The 20011-nt window shown below is 48.0% G+C and overlaps 2 protein-coding genes across 2 annotated transcripts in view; one reads left to right on the top strand and one right to left on the bottom strand.

Annotated features, from left to right (window-relative positions):
* Positions 1–20011, top strand: part of LOC140208265 (uncharacterized) — a 515327-nt gene that overhangs the window by 241078 nt on the left and 254238 nt on the right. The gene's annotated exons all lie outside the window — the stretch shown is intronic.
* The window catches only part of LOC140208244 (uncharacterized), a 70916-nt gene continuing 55333 nt past the window's right edge, over positions 4429–20011 (bottom strand). The window contains exons 19-62 of the mRNA XM_072276773.1: positions 19753–19923; positions 19427–19597; positions 19099–19269; positions 18772–18942; positions 18446–18616; positions 18120–18290; positions 17794–17964; positions 17468–17638; positions 17140–17310; positions 16813–16983; positions 16487–16657; positions 16161–16331; positions 15835–16005; positions 15509–15679; positions 15181–15351; positions 14854–15024; positions 14528–14698; positions 14202–14372; positions 13876–14046; positions 13550–13720; positions 13224–13394; positions 12898–13068; positions 12570–12740; positions 12243–12413; positions 11917–12087; positions 11591–11761; positions 11265–11435; positions 10939–11109; positions 10613–10783; positions 10287–10457; positions 9959–10129; positions 9632–9802; positions 9306–9476; positions 8980–9150; positions 8654–8824; positions 8328–8498; positions 8002–8172; positions 7674–7844; positions 7349–7519; positions 7023–7193; positions 6384–6554; positions 6058–6228; positions 5408–5575; positions 4429–5261 (exon numbers count right to left, since the gene is read on the bottom strand). Of these exons, the coding sequence (XP_072132874.1) occupies positions 5174–5261; positions 5408–5575; positions 6058–6228; positions 6384–6554; positions 7023–7193; positions 7349–7519; positions 7674–7844; positions 8002–8172; positions 8328–8498; positions 8654–8824; positions 8980–9150; positions 9306–9476; positions 9632–9802; positions 9959–10129; positions 10287–10457; positions 10613–10783; positions 10939–11109; positions 11265–11435; positions 11591–11761; positions 11917–12087; positions 12243–12413; positions 12570–12740; positions 12898–13068; positions 13224–13394; positions 13550–13720; positions 13876–14046; positions 14202–14372; positions 14528–14698; positions 14854–15024; positions 15181–15351; positions 15509–15679; positions 15835–16005; positions 16161–16331; positions 16487–16657; positions 16813–16983; positions 17140–17310; positions 17468–17638; positions 17794–17964; positions 18120–18290; positions 18446–18616; positions 18772–18942; positions 19099–19269; positions 19427–19597; positions 19753–19923 (7438 nt within the window). The 3' untranslated portion in view covers positions 4429–5173. The remainder of the gene's footprint in view (positions 5262–5407; positions 5576–6057; positions 6229–6383; positions 6555–7022; positions 7194–7348; positions 7520–7673; positions 7845–8001; positions 8173–8327; positions 8499–8653; positions 8825–8979; positions 9151–9305; positions 9477–9631; positions 9803–9958; positions 10130–10286; positions 10458–10612; positions 10784–10938; positions 11110–11264; positions 11436–11590; positions 11762–11916; positions 12088–12242; positions 12414–12569; positions 12741–12897; positions 13069–13223; positions 13395–13549; positions 13721–13875; positions 14047–14201; positions 14373–14527; positions 14699–14853; positions 15025–15180; positions 15352–15508; positions 15680–15834; positions 16006–16160; positions 16332–16486; positions 16658–16812; positions 16984–17139; positions 17311–17467; positions 17639–17793; positions 17965–18119; positions 18291–18445; positions 18617–18771; positions 18943–19098; positions 19270–19426; positions 19598–19752; positions 19924–20011) is intronic.

Below are 20011 nucleotides of genomic sequence, written 5' to 3'. Positions count from 1 at the left end.
CAAAACCTGTCACCCCTGTCACCCCCTCTCCGTCTCCCCACTTTCAGGGAACCGTCACCCGAAACCTGATGTGTTCCGTGAAGAGAAAGCTACATTCCCGAGACAGGAGTTACCAGAGATTTCTCTCCACTCCCCCCAACACTTGTAAACACATCTCCCTCTCCCACACTCCCCCTCTCTCCCCACCCAACGCGCTCCTTCCCTCTCCCCCGACTTTACCCCCATACCCAAACAACTCTTCCCCTCCTCCTTCTTACCGGCCATCTCTCCCTCTTCACTCCCCCCCTCACTATCTCTTCCCCTCTCACCCCTCCATCGGAACTACCCCTCTTCTCTCTCACACTCTCAACTCTCCCACACTCTATCTCTCCTCTCTGCTCAACTTTGTCTTTCACCCCCCTTTCCCCCTTTCCGTCTCTCACCCCCTCTCTCCCCTCTGCCTCGTTCACCCCTCTCTGTCCCTCATCCCCTCTCCGTCTCTCCCCCCTCTGTTCTCCACCTTTCTCTCCCTCCCTGTCCGACCTCTCTCATCTCCAGCCTCTCACATTTCCCTCCCACCTCTCTCTACCCTCTGACTTCCACCACTCTCTCCCCCCCGTCTGACTCTCCCTTTATCAACTATTCTCTGCCGCCTCTCCTCTTTCTCCCCATCTCTCTCCCACCCACCCCCTCTCTTCCTCACCCATCGCCCCCCAGTCTCTTCCTCCCCGTCTGGGTCTCCCACCTCCGCCTACCCCAAACTCCCGCTCCCGACCCTACCCTCTCTCCCCCCTCTTCTGTCTCTCTCTTCCCCGGCCCGAGCCCTTCTCTCTCCCTCTCTCACCCCATGTCTCCCTCTCTCCGTCTGGCAGAGGTCTGTGAGCGGGGTGACGGTGATTTTGCTGGTGAACTGCCTGGTCTCCCTGGTGATGTCCGTCCTCACGGCCATCGTCAACTGCAGGAACCTCGAGTGCTGCGCCGTGCGGCCTCCGGTGGTGAGTGGGATCTTCCTGTGCACCTGGGGGGGGTGGGCGGCGGGGGATGGGACGTGGGTGGGAGAGATGGGGGGAGATGGAAAGAGGGTGGGGAGAGATGGGAGGGAGCAAGAGAGAGAGATGGGGGCAGAAAGGGAATGAAAGGGGTGGGGAGAGGAGGATAGGGAGGGGGAGAGAGAGGTGGGAGGAAGAGATGGAGGGACAGAGGGTGTGGAGAGAGGGACGGAGGGAGAGAGAGGCTGTGGGAGTGGGTAGTGGATCCTGTCTCCTCTCCTCACCTTCTCTTTCTCCCGTCCCCTCCTCAATCTGATCCCTCCCTCTCCCCCACCCACAGAGAATGGTGGTGATCCACGCTAACCAGCTCGCACCGCCGGACCTCGCCTCCATCTTCTCCAGCGAACCGGCGCCCACCCCGGCCTCTGACGGGCCCCAGTGACGACACGTTCCCCGCTCCACGGGACAGCCCAAAGGATTCGGGCCGAGCGGCCTGAAAGGAAAATCAAGGCCGGATTTTGGAGACGGAGTTGGGGGTGGGGGTTGGTGGGTAACATTCCCGTGGTCACATTCCTCCCCGTGGGAACCCCCCAGTTCAAGCTCCCTTGTTACGAGTCGCCCTGTCCCACCCGCGGCATCCGGTCACTCCTGACACACTCCGCTCTCTGTCCCCTCTATCACCGCCCCTCTCACCCTGGCTGGTGGCCATTTTGTGATGGTTATCATTGAAACCGCTCTCCCAGCATCGTAGAAATAGTCACACCCTTTTCCTCACCTCCCACTCACTTCCCTCCCTGTTTATTCAATCTCAACTCCTCATCGCCCTCTCTTTCAGTTACCCTGTGAGTCTCTCCACTACTCACTCCATCACTCCTGACACCCTCCCCTCTCCGTCCCCTTGTCCTTTCTCCTGCCATCCAACACATTCTGGGTGGTGAACGTTGTCCGATGGGAAATTTCGCTCCCTCACCCGATCCCTTCCCTCTCTCGTTGAGTGAGTCTCTCCCCTCTCCCTCCGTTCAGACACTCAACTCTCCGTCCCATCAGCCCAGATCGCGTCTCGACCTCTCGCTCCCCATTTCCCCTGTCCGCGCTCTCCTTCTTGCCGTCCGTCTTATTTGCGAAGGATCGAAATCACCCACCCTTCCCCCACACGCCCCATCCTGTTCCTGCCCACCCTCTCCTTTCAGACCCCTCTTTCCTGGTCCTGCAACTTCCCCTCCCTTCCCGTCCCATCAGATCCCCTCCCACCTCGTCCCATTACTTTCCCTCCTTCCTGGTCAGATCACTCCCGCTCCCTTCCTGTCGTTTCGCTCCTCCTCACCCCGACTCTATCTTATCCACGTCACCACCAGTTTGTGACAGGAACTTTCGCCTCCCCTTTTCGTCCCCTATTGAGTCAATGACTTCGCCACGGTCACCGTCTCATCAGTCCACTCCTCGTCCCGTCACTCCTCTTCCTCCCAAACCCCTCACCCCTCCTCCCCAAAACCCACATGTATATGTGTATGTGTGAATATCTGAGATATATACATTAGTTTATTCAATGACAAAATTAATAGAATTAAAACATACATGAAATACCCAAGACTATATAAAACACAAATTAAAATACTGTTATTATAATCAATAAGACACTCGATCCCGGGATTGTATCCACGGGCACCGCATGTTCCTTCGCCATAGATTCTGTGTGCGACTGTGACCATTGTAAGTCAGTGTCTCACTCCATCCCTGGCGGCCACATTAACCAAGGAACACACACAAAAATTCTGGTGAACACAGCAGGCCAGGCAGCATCTCTAGGAAGAGGTACAGTCGACGTTTCGGGTCGAGACCCTTCGTCAGGACTAATTTAAAGAAGAGATAGTCAGAGATTGGAAAGTGGGAGGGGGAGGGGGAGGGATGGGGCCAAGAGCTGGACAGTTAATTGGCAAACGGTATACAGAGTTGGAGAAGGGGGGGGGGTCATGGGACAGGAGGCCTAGGGAAAAAGAAAGGGGAGGTGAACCCACTATAGTGAGAGGGACAGAGGGAGAAAAAAGGGAGAGAAAAAATGGGGAAAAATAATAATGATAATAAATAATAAATAAGGGATGGGGTACAAAGCAGAGGTGGGGCATTAACTGAAGTTAGAGAAGTCAATGTTCATGCCATCAGGTTGGAGGCTACCCAGACGGAATATAAGGTGTTGTTCCTCCAATCTGAGTGTGGCTTCATCTTTACAGTAGAGGAGGCCGTGGAAAGACATGTCAGAATGGGAATGGGACGTGGAATTAAAATGTGTGGCCACTGGGAGATCCTGCTTTCTCTGGTGGACAGGGCTTAGTTGTTCAGCAAAGCGGTCTCCCAGTCTGTGTCGGGTCTCGCCAATATATAGAAGGCCACATCGGGAGCACCGGACGCAGTATATCACCCCAGCCGACTCACAGGTGAAGTCTCGCCTCACCTGGAAGGACTGTCTGGGGCCCTGAATGGTGGTGAGGGAGGAAGTGTAAGGGCATGTGTAGCACTTGTTCCGCTTACAAGGATTAGTGCTGGGTGGGAGATAGGTGGGAAGGGATGTGGGGGGGACGAATGGACAAGGGAGTCACTGGGATTGTGTGATGGAACGGCGTGGAGGGAGCTTCACGCTGTGTCTGACCCCGGGAGTGTGTGATGGGATGGTGTGGTGGGAGATTCACGCTGTGTCTGACCCCGGGAGTGTGTGATGGGACGGTGTGGAGGGAGCTTCACGCTGTGTCTGACCCCGGGAGTGTGTGATGGGACGGTGTGGTGGGAGATTCACGCTGTGTCTGACCCCGGGAGTGTGTGATGGGACGGTGTGGTGGGAGATTCACGCTGTGTCTGACCCCGGGAGTGTGTGATGGGACGGTGTGGTGGGAGATTCACTCTGTGTCTGACCTCGAGAGTGTGTGATGGGACGGTGTGGTGGGAGATTCACTCTGTGTTTGACCCCGGGAGTGTGTGATGGGATGGTGTGGTGGGAGATTCACTCTGTGTCTGACCCCGGGAGTGTGTGATGGGACGGTGTGGTGGGAGATTCACTCTGTGTCTGACCCCGGGAGTGTGTGATGGGACGGTGTGGTGGGAGATTCACTCTGTGTTTGACCCCGGGAGTGTGTGATGGGATGGTATAGAGGGAGTTTCATGCTGTGTTTGACCCCGGGAGTGTGTGATGGGACTTTATTTATCATTTCCCTTTTTTGTCCCCTTGCCCATCCTCTGGGTTCCCCCTCCTCACCCTTTTCCTTCTCCCTGGACCTCCTGTCCCATGATCCTCTCATGTCCCTTTGCCAATCACCTGTCCAGCTCTTGGCTCCATCCCTCCCCCTCCTGTCTTCTCCTATCATTTTGGATCTCCCCCTCCCCCTCCAACTTTCAAATCTCTTACTCACTCTTCCCTCAGTTAGTCCTGACGAAGGGTCTCGACTGTACCTCTTCCTAGAGATACTGCCTGGCCTGCTGCGTTCACCAGCAACTTTGATGCGTGTTGTTTATTATCAAAGTTCTTATTTGTCACCATATACTACCCCGAGATTCATTTTATTGCAGTCATTTACAGGACAATAAATCAATATAGCAGAATTTATGAAAAACTATACAAAAACAAAGACTAACCAACAAGCAACGTGCAAAGGAAGGGAAATTTGTGCAAATAAAATATTAAATAATACTGACACGAGTTGTAAATTATTTGAAAGTGAGTCCGTAGGTTGTGGAATCAGTTCAGAGATGATGTGAGTGAAGTTATCCACGCCGGTGTCTCAGAAAAAACCCGCCATCATCGGGCCCTTCCTGTCTGTGTAATTCCCCGGCATGAAACGTAAAAGTTGCCCGTGAACGCAGCAGGCCAGCCAGCATTACGTACTTGCGGGATAATCCCACCCCGGGACACCGGTGTCCCAGACTGAGCCCCGGCCCCCGGGCTCTTCCTGTCTGTGTAATTCCCCGGGGTCTCGAACCCGCACATCCGGCAGAAGCAGCGCCGCTGGACAGGAGGCGGAAATACGTCACCACGGGAGACCAGAAGCGTCGCACAGCGCGAGCCTGAAGCTAGTTCCGTTAAAAACGGTTGGGAATTAAACCTGGCGCGTGGCCATTAAAGGTAAGGGGAAGGTGGGGGGCGGGAGTTAAAGGGGAGGGCGGGGAATCGGCTAAACTGTCGGCATCCCGCGGGCGGGGATGTTCACACATTCAGATGTTCACACTCTCACTGTCAGTCCGGGTCTGGGTTCCTGCAGAGATCTCAGTTCCTTCTCCCCGGTCTCACTGAACCGATTGTTCCCCAGCCTGAAACAGATGGGAGAATAAAGACGAAATAAACAGATCACACAACAGTGTCAGTAACAGGGAACAACACTCGCAGACAAATATCACCAGAAAACCCGCGGATCCGCTGATATTTTATCACATTGAACATTAACACAAACACTCACAGGATCCGCTCCAGACTCGGGAGGGTCAGTATGAGGCGGCGGAGAGCGGGGACAGATCGGTCTGTCAGCGAGTTTGATCCCAGGCTCAGCTCTGTCAGTGATGGGTTTGTACTGAGAGCGGAGACGAGATCCTCGACACCAGAATCTGTGAGACCGACACTTTCCAGCCTGGAGATGAGAGAGAGTGAAGGTGAAGTACACAGAGAGACAGGAGACGGTACAAATCCCCAGTGTTTATCAGTAACACAATTACTGATCACATTAATGTTCACTGTCAGACACCCAGTGAAGGTAAACACAATCTCAATCTCCCACAGTCTGATATTTAACACAGTTTCAGTAATTTACACTCTGATTTCATCAGAGTCGTTGGCAACAGTTTAAATTCTGAATAACCCAGTTTATTGTTATTCAGAATGAGCACCGTTAGTGAAGTGTTTCTCGGGAGAATGGAGGCAAGGTATCCTGCAGCTGAATTGTGAGGCTGACATTCCACAGCCTGGAGATGAGCAGAGACTGTGAAGGACACAGAGAGACAGGAGACGGTATAAATTCCCAGTGTTTATCAGTAACACAATTACTGATAAATTAAAGTTCAGTGTCAGACACGCAGTGACTATAAACACAATCTCCCACAGTCTGGTACTTACTGCAGTTTCTGTAATTTACACTCCGGGTTCCCCAGAGCCGCAGACAGCAGTTTCACTCCTGAATCTCCCAGCTGATTATCATTCAGGTTCAACTCTGTTAGTGATGGGTTTGTTCTGAGAGCAGAGGCGAGATCGCCGGCACCAGAATCTGTGAGACCGACATCCCTCAGCCTGGAGATGAGAGAAAGAGAGGGTGAAGGTCACAGAGAGACAGGAGACGGTACAAATCCCCAGTGTTTATCAGTAACACAATTACTGATCGCATTAATGTTCAGTGTCAGACACCCAGTGACTGTAAACACAATCTCCCACAGTCTGGTACTTACCCCAGTTTCTGTATTTTACACTCCGGGTTCCTCAGAGCCTCAGACACCAGTTTCACTCCTGAATCTCCCAGTTTATTAACACTCAGGTTCAACTCTGTCAGTGATGGGTTTGTACTGAGAGCGGAGGCGAGATCCTTGGCACCAGAATCTGTGAGACCGATATTGTCCAGCCTGGAGATAAAAGGGCACAAAGAGACAGGAGATGGTACAAATCCCCAGTGTTTATCAGTAACACAATTTCTGATTACATTAATGTTTAGTGTCAGACACGCAGTGAAGGTAATCACAATCTCAATCTCCCACAGTCTGGCATTTAACACAGTTTCTGTAATTTACACTCTGATTTCATCAGAGTCGTTGGCAACAGTTTAAATTCTGAATCTCCCAGCTTATTGTTATTCAGAATGAGCACCGTTAGTGAAGTGTTTCTCGGGAGAATGGAGGCAAGGTATCCTGCAGCTGAATATGTGAGGCTGACATTCCACAGCCTGGAGATGAGCAGAGACTGTGAAGGACACAGAGAGACAGGAGACAGTACAAATTCCCAGTGTTTATCAGTAACACAATTACTGATAAATTAAAGTTCAGTGTCAGACACGCAGTGACTATAAACACAATCTCCCACAGTCTGGTACTCACTGCAGTTTCTGTAATTTACACTCCGGGTTCCCCAGAGCCGCAGACAGCAGTTTCACTCCTGAATCTCCCAGCAGATTATCATTCAGGTTCAACTCTGTTAGTGATGGGTTTGTTCTGAGAGCAGAGGCGAGATCGCCGGCACCAGAATCTGTGAGACCGACATCCCTCAGCCTGGAGATGAGAGAAAGAGAGGGTGAAGGTCACAGAGAGACAGGAGACGGTACAAATCCCCAGTGTTTATCAGTAACACAATTACTGATCACATTAATGTTCAGTGTCAGACACCCAGTGACTGTAAACACAACCTCCTACAGTTTGGTACCTACCCTAATTCCTGTAATTTACACCGTGATTTCATCAGAGCCGCAGACACCAGTTTCACTCCTGAATCTCGCAGTTTATTGTTATTCAGGCTGAGCACCATTAGTGAAGTTTTTGTACTGAGAGCGGACACAAAATCTCCGGCAGCTGAATCTGTGAGTCCGACATCCATCAGCCTGGAAATGAGAGAGAGTGAGGGTGAAGGACACAGAGACAGGAGACGGTACAAATCCCCAGTGTTTATCAGCAACACAATTACTGATCACATTAATGTTCAGTGTCAGACACCCAGTGACCGTAAACAAACTCTACCTCCATTCTGCTACTGACCATAATTTCTGTATTTTACAGTCTGAATTCTTCAGAGCCGCAGAAACCAGTTTCACTCCTGAATCTCCCAGTTTATTATAACTCAGGTTCAGCTCCGTCAGTTTTGGGTTTGTACTGAGAGCGGAGACGAGATCCTCGACACCAGAATCTGTAAGACCGACATCCCTCAGCCTGGAGATGAGAGATAGAGTGAAGGGGAAGGACAAAGAGAGACAGGAGACGATAGAAAACCCCAGTGTTTATCAGTATCACAATTAATGATCACATTAATGTTCAGTGTCAGACACCCTGTGCCTGTAAACACAATCTCCCACTGTCTGGTATTTACCACAGTTTCTGTATTTTACACTCCGAGACCCTCAACGCGTCCGACACCAGTTTCACTCCTGAATCTCCCAGTTTATTATCATTCAAACTCAGCTCTTTCAGTGATCGATTTGTACTGAGAGTGGAGATGATCTCCTTGGCACCATTAGCAGTGAGACCGACATCATACAGCCTGGAGATGAGAGAGAGTGAGGGTGAAGGACACAGAGAGACAGGAGACGGTACAAATCCCCAGTGTTTATCAGTAACACAATTACTGATCACATTAATGTTCAGTGTCGGACACCCAGTGACAGTAAACATAATCTCCCACAGTCTGGTACTTACCACAGTTTCTGTATTTTACACTCTGTGTTCCTCAGAGCCGCAGACACCAGTTTCATTCCTGAATCTCCCAGTTTGTTAGCACCCAGGTTCAGCTCCGTCAGTGATGGGTTTGTTCTGAGAGCGGAGGCGAGATCCTCGGCACCAGAATCTGTGAGACCGACATCCCTGAGCCTGGAGATGAGATAGAGTGAGGGTGAAGGACACAGAGAGACAGAACACGGTACAAATCCCCAGTGTTTATCTGGAACACAATTACAGATTTCATTAATGTTCAGAGTCAGATATTAAGTGCCTGTAAACACAATCTCCGACAGTTTGATACTGACCACAGTTTCTGTATTTCACACTTCGAGTTCCTTAGAGCTTCAGACACCAGTTTCACTCCTGAATCTCCCAGTTCATTATCATTCAGGTTCAGCTCTGTCAGTGATCGATTTGTGCTGAGAGTGGAGGCGAGATCCTTGGCACCAGAATCTGTGAGACCTACATCGTACAGACTGGAGATGAGAGAGAGTGAGGGTGAAAAACACAGAGAGACACGAGACTGTTCATATCCACACTGTTAATCAGTAATGTAATTACAAATCACATTAATGTTCAGTGTCAGACACCAAGTCTCTGTAAACACAATATTCCACAGTCTGGTACTGACCACAGTTTCTGTATTTTACACTCTGAGTTCCTTAGAGCTTCAGACACCAATTTCACTCCTGAATCTCCCAGTTTATTACCACTCAGGTTCAGCTCCGTCAGTGATGGGTTTGTTCTGAGAGCGGAGAGGAGATCCTCGACACCAGAATCTGTGAGACCGACATTCCTCAGCCTGGAGATGAGAGAGAGTGAGGGTGAAGGACACAGAGAGACAGGAAACGGTACAAATCCCCAGTGTTTATCAGTAACACAATTACTGATCACATTAATGTTCAGTGTCAGACACCCAGTGACTGTAAACACAATCTCCCACAGTCTGGTACTTACGAAAGCTTCTGTATTTTACACTCCGAGATCTTCAAAGCCTCAGACACCAGTTTCACTCCTGAATCTCCTAGTTTATTATCATCCAAACTCAGTTCCGTCAGTGATTGGTTTGTACTGAGAGTGGAGTTGAGATCCTTGGCACCAGAATCTGTGAGACCGACATCATACAGCCTGGAGATGAGACAGAGTGAGGGTGAAGGACACAGAGAGACAGGAGACGGTACAAATCCCCAGTGTTTATCAGCAACACAATTACTGATCACATTAATGTTCAGTGTCAGACACCCAGTGACTGTAAACACAATCTCCCACATTCTGCTACTGACCATAGTTTCTGTATTTTACACTCCGAATTCTTCAGAGCCGCAGACACCAGTTTCACTCCTGAATCTCCCAGTTTATTAGCACCCAGGTTCAGCTCCGTCAGTGATGGGTTCGAACTGAGAGCGGAGGCGAGATCCTTGGCACCAGAATCTGTGAGACCGACATCCCGCAGCCTGGAGATGAGAGAGAGTGAGGGTGAAGGACACAGAGAGACAGGAGACGGTACAAATCCCCAGTGTTTATCAGCAACACAATTACTGATCACATTAATGTTCAGTGTCAGACACCCAGTGACCGTAAACAAACTCTACCTCCATTCTGCTACTGACCATAATTTCTGTATTTTACAGTCTGAATTCTTCAGAGCCGCAGAAACCAGTTTCACTCCTGAATCTCCCAGTTTATTATAACTCAGGTTCAGCTCCGTCAGTTTTGGGTTTGTACTGAGAGCGGAGACGAGATCCTCGACACCAGAATCTGTAAGACCGACATCCCTCAGCCTGGAGATGAGAGATAGAGTGAAGGGGAAGGACAAAGAGAGACAGGAGACGATAGAAAACCCCAGTGTTTATCAGTATCACAATTAATGATCACATTAATGTTCAGTGTCAGACACCCTGTGCCTGTAAACACAATCTCCCACTGTCTGGTATTTACCACAGTTTCTGTATTTTACACTCCGAGACCCTCAACGCGTCCGACACCAGTTTCACTCCTGAATCTCCCAGTTTATTATCATTCAAACTCAGCTCTTTCAGTGATCGATTTGTACTGAGAGTGGAGATGATCTCCTTGGCACCATTAGCAGTGAGACCGACATCATACAGCCTGGAGATGAGAGAGAGTGAGGGTGAAGGACACAGAGAGACAGGAGACAGTACAAATCCCCAGTGTTTATCAGTAACACAATTACTGATCACATTAATGTTCAGTGTCGGACACCCAGTGACAGTAAACATAATCTCCCACAGTCTGGTACTTACCACAGTTTCTGTATTTTACACTCTGTGTTCCTCAGAGCCGCAGACACCAGTTTCATTCCTGAATCTCCCAGTTTGTTAGCACCCAGGTTCAGCTCCGTCAGTGATGGGTTTGTTCTGAGAGCGGAGGCGAGATCCTCGGCACCAGAATCTGTGAGACCGACATCCCTGAGCCTGGAGATGAGATAGAGTGAGGGTGAAGGACACAGAGAGACAGAACACGGTACAAATCCCCAGTGTTTATCTGGAACACAATTACAGATTTCATTAATGTTCAGAGTCAGATATTAAGTGCCTGTAAACACAATCTCCGACAGTTTGATACTGACCACAGTTTCTGTATTTCACACTTCGAGTTCCTTAGAGCTTCAGACACCAGTTTCACTCCTGAATCTCCCAGTTCATTATCATTCAGGTTCAGCTCTGTCAGTGATCGATTTGTGCTGAGAGTGGAGGCGAGATCCTTGGCACCAGAATCTGTGAGACCTACATCGTACAGACTGGAGATGAGAGAGAGTGAGGGTGAAAAACACAGAGAGACACGAGACTGTTCATATCCACACTGTTAATCAGTAATGTAATTACAAATCACATTAATGTTCAGTGTCAGACACCAAGTCTCTGTAAACACAATATTCCACAGTCTGGTACTGACCACAGTTTCTGTATTTTACACTCTGAGTTCCTTAGAGCTTCAGACACCAATTTCACTCCTGAATCTCCCAGTTTATTACCACTCAGGTTCAGCTCCGTCAGTGATGGGTTTGTTCTGAGAGCGGAGAGGAGATCCTCGACACCAGAATCTGTGAGACCGACATTCCTCAGCCTGGAGATGAGAGAGAGTGAGGGTGAAGGACACAGAGAGACAGGAAACGGTACAAATCCCCAGTGTTTATCAGTAACACAATTACTGATCACATTAATGTTCAGTGTCAGACACCCAGTGACTGTAAACACAATCTCCCACAGTCTGGTACTTACGAAAGCTTCTGTATTTTACACTCCGAGATCTTCAAAGCCTCAGACACCAGTTTCACTCCTGAATCTCCTAGTTTATTATCATCCAAACTCAGTTCCGTCAGTGATTGGTTTGTACTGAGAGTGGAGTTGAGATCCTTGGCACCAGAATCTGTGAGACCGACATCATACAGCCTGGAGATGAGACAGAGTGAGGGTGAAGGACACAGAGAGACAGGAGACGGTACAAATCCCCAGTGTTTATCAGCAACACAATTACTGATCACATTAATGTTCAGTGTCAGACACCCAGTGACTGTAAACACAATCTCCCACATTCTGCTACTGACCATAGTTTCTGTATTTTACACTCCGAATTCTTCAGAGCCGCAGACACCAGTTTCACTCCTGAATCTCCCAGTTTATTAGCACCCAGGTTCAGCTCCGTCAGTGATGGGTTCGAACTGAGAGCGGAGGCGAGATCCTTGGCACCAGAATCTGTGAGACCGACATCCCGCAGCCTGGAGATGAGAGAGAGTGAGGGTGAAGGACACAGAGAGACAGGAAACGGTACAAATCCCCAGTGTTTATCAGTAACACAATTACTGATCACATTAATGTTCAGTGTCAGACACCCAGTGACTGTAAACACAATCTCCCACAGTCTGGTACTTACGAAAGCTTCTGTATTTTACACTCCGAGATCTTCAAAGCCTCAGACACCAGTTTCACTCCTGAATCTCCTAGTTTATTATCATTCAAACTCAGTTCCGTCAGTGATTGGTTTGTACTGAGAGTGGAGTTGAGATCCTTGGCACCAGAATCTGTGAGACCGACATCATACAGCCTGGAGATGAGACAGAGTGAGGGTGAAGGACACAGAGAGACAGGAGACGGTACAAATCCCCAGTGTTTATCAGCAACACAATTACTGATCACATTAATGTTCAGTGTCAGACACCCAGTGACCGTAAACAAACTCTACCTCCATTCTGCTACTGACCATAATTTCTGTATTTTACAGTCTGAATTCTTCAGAGCCGCAGAAACCAGTTTCACTCCTGAATCTCCCAGTTTATTATAACTCAGGTTCAGCTCCGTCAGTTTTGGGTTTGTACTGAGAGCGGAGACGAGATCCTCGACACCAGAATCTGTAAGACCGACATCCCTCAGCCTGGAGATGAGAGATAGAGTGAAGGGGAAGGACAAAGAGAGACAGGAGACGATAGAAAACCCCAGTGTTTATCAGTATCACAATTAATGATCACATTAATGTTCAGTGTCAGACACCCTGTGCCTGTAAACACAATCTCCCACTGTCTGGTATTTACCACAGTTTCTGTATTTTACACTCCGAGACCCTCAACGCGTCCGACACCAGTTTCACTCCTGAATCTCCCAGTTTATTATCATTCAAACTCAGCTCTTTCAGTGATCGATTTGTACTGAGAGTGGAGATGATCTCCTTGGCACCATTAGCAGTGAGACCGACATCATACAGCCTGGAGATGAGAGAGAGTGAGGGTGAAGGACACAGAGAGACAGGAGACGGTACAAATCCCCAGTGTTTATCAGTAACACAATTACTGATCACATTAATGTTCAGTGTCGGACACCCAGTGACAGTAAACATAATCTCCCACAGTCTGGTACTTACCACAGTTTCTGTATTTTACACTCTGTGTTCCTCAGAGCCGCAGACACCAGTTTCATTCCTGAATCTCCCAGTTTGTTAGCACCCAGGTTCAGCTCCGTCAGTGATGGGTTTGTTCTGAGAGCGGAGGCGAGATCCTCGGCACCAGAATCTGTGAGACCGACATCCCTGAGCCTGGAGATGAGATAGAGTGAGGGTGAAGGACACAGAGAGACAGAACACGGTACAAATCCCCAGTGTTTATCTGGAACACAATTACAGATTTCATTAATGTTCAGAGTCAGATATTAAGTGCCTGTAAACACAATCTCCGACAGTTTGATACTGACCACAGTTTCTGTATTTCACACTTCGAGTTCCTTAGAGCTTCAGACACCAGTTTCACTCCTGAATCTCCCAGTTCATTATCATTCAGGTTCAGCTCTGTCAGTGATCGATTTGTGCTGAGAGTGGAGGCGAGATCCTTGGCACCAGAATCTGTGAGACCTACATCGTACAGACTGGAGATGAGAGAGAGTGAGGGTGAAAAACACAGAGAGACACGAGACTGTTCATATCCACACTGTTAATCAGTAATGTAATTACAAATCACATTAATGTTCAGTGTCAGACACCAAGTCTCTGTAAACACAATATTCCACAGTCTGGTACTGACCACAGTTTCTGTATTTTACACTCTGAGTTCCTTAGAGCTTCAGACACCAATTTCACTCCTGAATCTCCCAGTTTATTACCACTCAGGTTCAGCTCCGTCAGTGATGGGTTTGTTCTGAGAGCGGAGAGGAGATCCTCGACACCAGAATCTGTGAGACCGACATTCCTCAGCCTGGAGATGAGAGAGAGTGAGGGTGAAGGACACAGAGAGACAGGAAACGGTACAAATCCCCAGTGTTTATCAGTAACACAATTACTGATCACATTAATGTTCAGTGTCAGACACCCAGTGACTGTAAACACAATCTCCCACAGTCTGGTACTTACGAAAGCTTCTGTATTTTACACTCCGAGATCTTCAAAGCCTCAGACACCAGTTTCACTCCTGAATCTCCTAGTTTATTATCATCCAAACTCAGTTCCGTCAGTGATTGGTTTGTACTGAGAGTGGAGTTGAGATCCTTGGCACCAGAATCTGTGAGACCGACATCATACAGCCTGGAGATGAGACAGAGTGAGGGTGAAGGACACAGAGAGACAGGAGACGGTACAAATCCCCAGTGTTTATCAGCAACACAATTACTGATCACATTAATGTTCAGTGTCAGACACCCAGTGACTGTAAACACAATCTCCCACATTCTGCTACTGACCATAGTTTCTGTATTTTACACTCCGAATTCTTCAGAGCCGCAGACACCAGTTTCACTCCTGAATCTCCCAGTTTATTAGCACCCAGGTTCAGCTCCGTCAGTGATGGGTTCGAACTGAGAGCGGAGGCGGGATCCTTGGCACCAGAATCTGTGAGACCGACATCCCGCAGCCTGGAGATGAGAGAGAGTGAGGGTGAAGGACACAGAGAGACAGGAAACGGTACAAATCCCCAGTGTTTATCAGTAACACAATTACTGATCACATTAATGTTCAGTGTCAGACACCCAGTGACTGTAAACACAATCTCCCACAGTCTGGTACTTACGAAAGCTTCTGTATTTTACACTCCGAGATCTTCAAAGCCTCAGACACCAGTTTCACTCCTGAATCTCCTAGTTTATTATCATTCAAACTCAGTTCCGTCAGTGATTGGTTTGTACTGAGAGTGGAGTTGAGATCCTTGGCACCAGAATCTGTGAGACCGACATCATACAGCCTGGAGATGAGACAGAGTGAGGGTGAAGGACACAGAGAGACAGGAGACGGTACAAATCCCCAGTGTTTATCAGCAACACAATTACTGATCACATTAATGTTCAGTGTCAGACACCCAGTGACCGTAAACAAACTCTACCTCCATTCTGCTACTGACCATAATTTCTGTATTTTACAGTCTGAATTCTTCAGAGCCGCAGAAACCAGTTTCACTCCTGAATCTCCCAGTTTATTATAACTCAGGTTCAGCTCCGTCAGTTTTGGGTTTGTACTGAGAGCGGAGACGAGATCCTCGACACCAGAATCTGTAAGACCGACATCCCTCAGCCTGGAGATGAGAGATAGAGTGAAGGGGAAGGACAAAGAGAGACAGGAGACGATAGAAAACCCCAGTGTTTATCAGTATCACAATTAATGATCACATTAATGTTCAGTGTCAGACACCCTGTGCCTGTAAACACAATCTCCCACTGTCTGGTATTTACCACAGTTTCTGTATTTTACACTCCGAGACCCTCAACGCGTCCGACACCAGTTTCACTCCTGAATCTCCCAGTTTATTATCATTCAAACTCAGCTCTTTCAGTGATCGATTTGTACTGAGAGTGGAGATGATCTCCTTGGCACCATTAGCAGTGAGACCGACATCATACAGCCTGGAGATGAGAGAGAGTGAGGGTGAAGGACACAGAGAGACAGGAGACGGTACAAATCCCCAGTGTTTATCAGTAACACAATTACTGATCACATTAATGTTCAGTGTCGGACACCCAGTGACAGTAAACATAATCTCCCACAGTCTGGTACTTACCACAGTTTCTGTATTTTACACTCTGTGTTCCTCAGAGCCGCAGACACCAGTTTCATTCCTGAATCTCCCAGTTTGTTAGCACCCAGGTTCAGCTCCGTCAGTGATGGGTTTGTTCTGAGAGCGGAGGCGAGATCCTCGGCACCAGAATCTGTGAGACCGACATCCCTGAGCCTGGAGATGAGATAGAGTGAGGGTGAAGGACACAGAGAGACAGAACACGGTACAAATCCCCAGTGTTTATCTGGAACACAATTACAGATTTCATTAATGTTCAGAGTCAGATATTAAGTGCCTGTAAACACAATCTCCGACAGTTTGATACTGACCACAGTTTCTGTATTTCACACTTCGAGTTCCTTAGAGCTTCAGACACCAGTTTCACTCCTGAATCTCCCAGTTCATTATCATTCAGGTTCAGCTCTGTCAGTGATCGATTTGTGCTGAGAGTGGAGGCGAGATCCTTGGCACCAGAATCTGTGAGACCTACATCGTACAGACTGGAGATGAGAGAGAGTGAGGGTGAAAAACACAGAGAGACACGAGACTGTTCATATCCACACTGTTAATCAGTAATGTAATTACAAATCACATTAATGTTCAGTGTCAGACACCAAGTCTCTGTAAACACAATATTCCACAGTCTGGTACTGACCACAGTTTCTGTATTTTACACTCTGAGTTCCTTAGAGCTTCAGACACCAATTTCACTCCTGAATCTCCCAGTTTATTACCACTCAGGTTCAGCTCCGTCAGTGATGGGTTTGTTCTGAGAGCGGAGAGGAGATCCTCGACACCAGAATCTGTGAGACCGACATTCCTCAGCCTGGAGATGAGAGAGAGTGAGGGTGAAGGACACAGAGAGACAGGAAACGGTACAAATCCCCAGTGTTTATCAGTAACACAATTACTGATCACATTAATGTTCAGTGTCAGACACCCAGTGACTGTAAACACAATCTCCCACAGTCTGGTACTTACGAAAGCTTCTGTATTTTACACTCCGAGATCTTCAAAGCCTCAGACACCAGTTTCACTCCTGAATCTCCTAGTTTATTATCATTCAAACTCAGTTCCGTCAGTGATTGGTTTGTACTGAGAGTGGAGTTGAGATCCTTGGCACCAGAATCTGTGAGACCGACATCATACAGCCTGGAGATGAGACAGAGTGAGGGTGAAGGACACAGAGAGACAGGAGACGGTACAAATCCCCAGTGTTTATCAGCAACACAATTACTGATCACATTAATGTTCAGTGTCAGACACCCAGTGACCGTAAACAAACTCTACCTCCATTCTGCTACTGACCATAATTTCTGTATTTTACAGTCTGAATGCTTCAGAGCCGCAGAAACCAGTTTCACTCCTGAATCTCCCAGTTTATTATAACTCAGGTTCAGCTCCGTCAGTTTTGGGTTTGTACTGAGAGCGGAGACGAGATCCTCGACACCAGAATCTGTAAGACCGACATCCCTCAGCCTGGAGATGAGAGATAGAGTGAAGGGGAAGGACAAAGAGAGACAGGAGACGATAGAAAACCCCAGTGTTTATCAGTATCACAATTAATGATCACATTAATGTTCAGTGTCAGACACCCTGTGCCTGTAAACACAATCTCCCACTGTCTGGTATTTACCACAGTTTCTGTATTTTACACTCCGAGACCCTCAACGCGTCCGACACCAGTTTCACTCCTGAATCTCCCAGTTTATTATCATTCAAACTCAGCTCTTTCAGTGATCGATTTGTACTGAGAGTGGAGATGATCTCCTTGGCACCATTAGCAGTGAGACCGACATCATACAGCCTGGAGATGAGAGAGAGTGAGGGTGAAGGACACAGAGAGACAGGAGACGGTACAAATCCCCAGTGTTTATCAGTAACACAATTACTGATCACATTAATGTTCAGTGTCGGACACCCAGTGACAGTAAACATAATCTCCCACAGTCTGGTACTTACCACAGTTTCTGTATTTTACACTCTGTGTTCCTCAGAGCCGCAGACACCAGTTTCATTCCTGAATCTCCCAGTTTGTTAGCACCCAGGTTCAGCTCCGTCAGTGATGGGTTTGTTCTGAGAGCGGAGGCGAGATCCTCGGCACCAGAATCTGTGAGACCGACATCCCTGAGCCTGGAGATGAGATAGAGTGAGGGTGAAGGACACAGAGAGACAGAACACGGTACAAATCCCCAGTGTTTATCTGGAACACAATTACAGATTTCATTAATGTTCAGAGTCAGATATTAAGTGCCTGTAAACACAATCTCCGACAGTTTGATACTGACCACAGTTTCTGTATTTCACACTTCGAGTTCCTTAGAGCTTCAGACACCAGTTTCACTCCTGAATCTCCCAGTTCATTATCATTCAGGTTCAGCTCTGTCAGTGATCGATTTGTGCTGAGAGTGGAGGCGAGATCCTTGGCACCAGAATCTGTGAGACCTACATCGTACAGACTGGAGATGAGAGAGAGTGAGGGTGAAAAACACAGAGAGACACGAGACTGTTCATATCCACACTGTTAATCAGTAATGTAATTACAAATCACATTAATGTTCAGTGTCAGACACCAAGTCTCTGTAAACACAATATTCCACAGTCTGGTACTGACCACAGTTTCTGTATTTTACACTCTGAGTTCCTTAGAGCTTCAGACACCAATTTCACTCCTGAATCTCCCAGTTTATTACCACTCAGGTTCAGCTCCGTCAGTGATGGGTTTGTTCTGAGAGCGGAGAGGAGATCCTCGACACCAGAATCTGTGAGACCGACATTCCTCAGCCTGGAGATGAGAGAGAGTGAGGGTGAAGGACACAGAGAGACAGGAAACGGTACAAATCCCCAGTGTTTATCAGTAACACAATTACTGATCACATTAATGTTCAGTGTCAGACACCCAGTGACTGTAAACACAATCTCCCACAGTCTGGTACTTACGAAAGCTTCTGTATTTTACACTCCGAGATCTTCAAAGCCTCAGACACCAGTTTCACTCCTGAATCTCCTAGTTTATTATCATTCAAACTCAGTTCCGTCAGTGATTGGTTTGTACTGAGAGTGGAGTTGAGATCCTTGGCACCAGAATCTGTGAGACCGACATCATACAGCCTGGAGATGAGACAGAGTGAGGGTGAAGGACACAGAGAGACAGGAGACGGTACAAATCCCCAGTGTTTATCAGCAACACAATTACTGATCACATTAATGTTCAGTGTCAGACACCCAGTGACCGTAAACAAACTCTACCTCCATTCTGCTACTGACCATAATTTCTGTATTTTACAGTCTGAATGCTTCAGAGCCGCAGAAACCAGTTTCACTCCTGAATCTCCCAGTTTATTATAACTCAGGTTCAGCTCCGTCAGTTTTGGGTTTGTACTGAGAGCGGAGACGAGATCCTCGACACCAGAATCTGTAAGACCGACATCCCTCAGCCTGGAGATGAGAGATAGAGTGAAGGGGAAGGACAAAGAGAGACAGGAGACGATAGAAAACCCCAGTGTTTATCAGTATCACAATTAATGATCACATTAATGTTCAGTGTCAGACACCCTGTGCCTGTAAACACAATCTCCCACTGTCTGGTATTTACCACAGTTTCTGTATTTTACACTCCGAGACCCTCAACGCGTCCGACACCAGTTTCACTCCTGAATCTCCCAGTTTATTATCATTCAAACTCAGCTCTTTCAGTGATCGATTTGTACTGAGAGTGGAGATGATCTCCTTGGCACCATTAGCAGTGAGACCGACATCATACAGCCTGGAGATGAGAGAGAGTGAGGGTGAAGGACACAGAGAGACAGGAGACGGTACAAATCCCCAGTGTTTATCAGTAACACAATTACTGATCACATTAATGTTCAGTGTCGGACACCCAGTGACAGTAAACATAATCTCCCACAGTCTGGTACTTACCACAGTTTCTGTATTTTACACTCTGTGTTCCTCAGAGCCGCAGACACCAGTTTCATTCCTGAATCTCCCAGTTTGTTAGCACCCAGGTTCAGCTCCGTCAGTGATGGGTTTGTTCTGAGAGCGGAGGCGAGATCCTCGGCACCAGAATCTGTGAGACCGACATCCCTGAGCCTGGAGATGAGATAGAGTGAGGGTGAAGGACACAGAGAGACAGAACATGGTACAAATCCCCAGTGTTTATCTGGAACACAATTACAGA

This window comes from Mobula birostris, chromosome 13, assembly GCF_030028105.1.
Source record: "Mobula birostris isolate sMobBir1 chromosome 13, sMobBir1.hap1, whole genome shotgun sequence".
Lineage (NCBI taxonomy): Eukaryota > Metazoa > Chordata > Chondrichthyes > Myliobatiformes > Myliobatidae > Mobula > Mobula birostris.
Note: the sequence above shows the minus strand (reverse complement) of the source record. Positions and strands in the feature narration are given on the sequence as shown.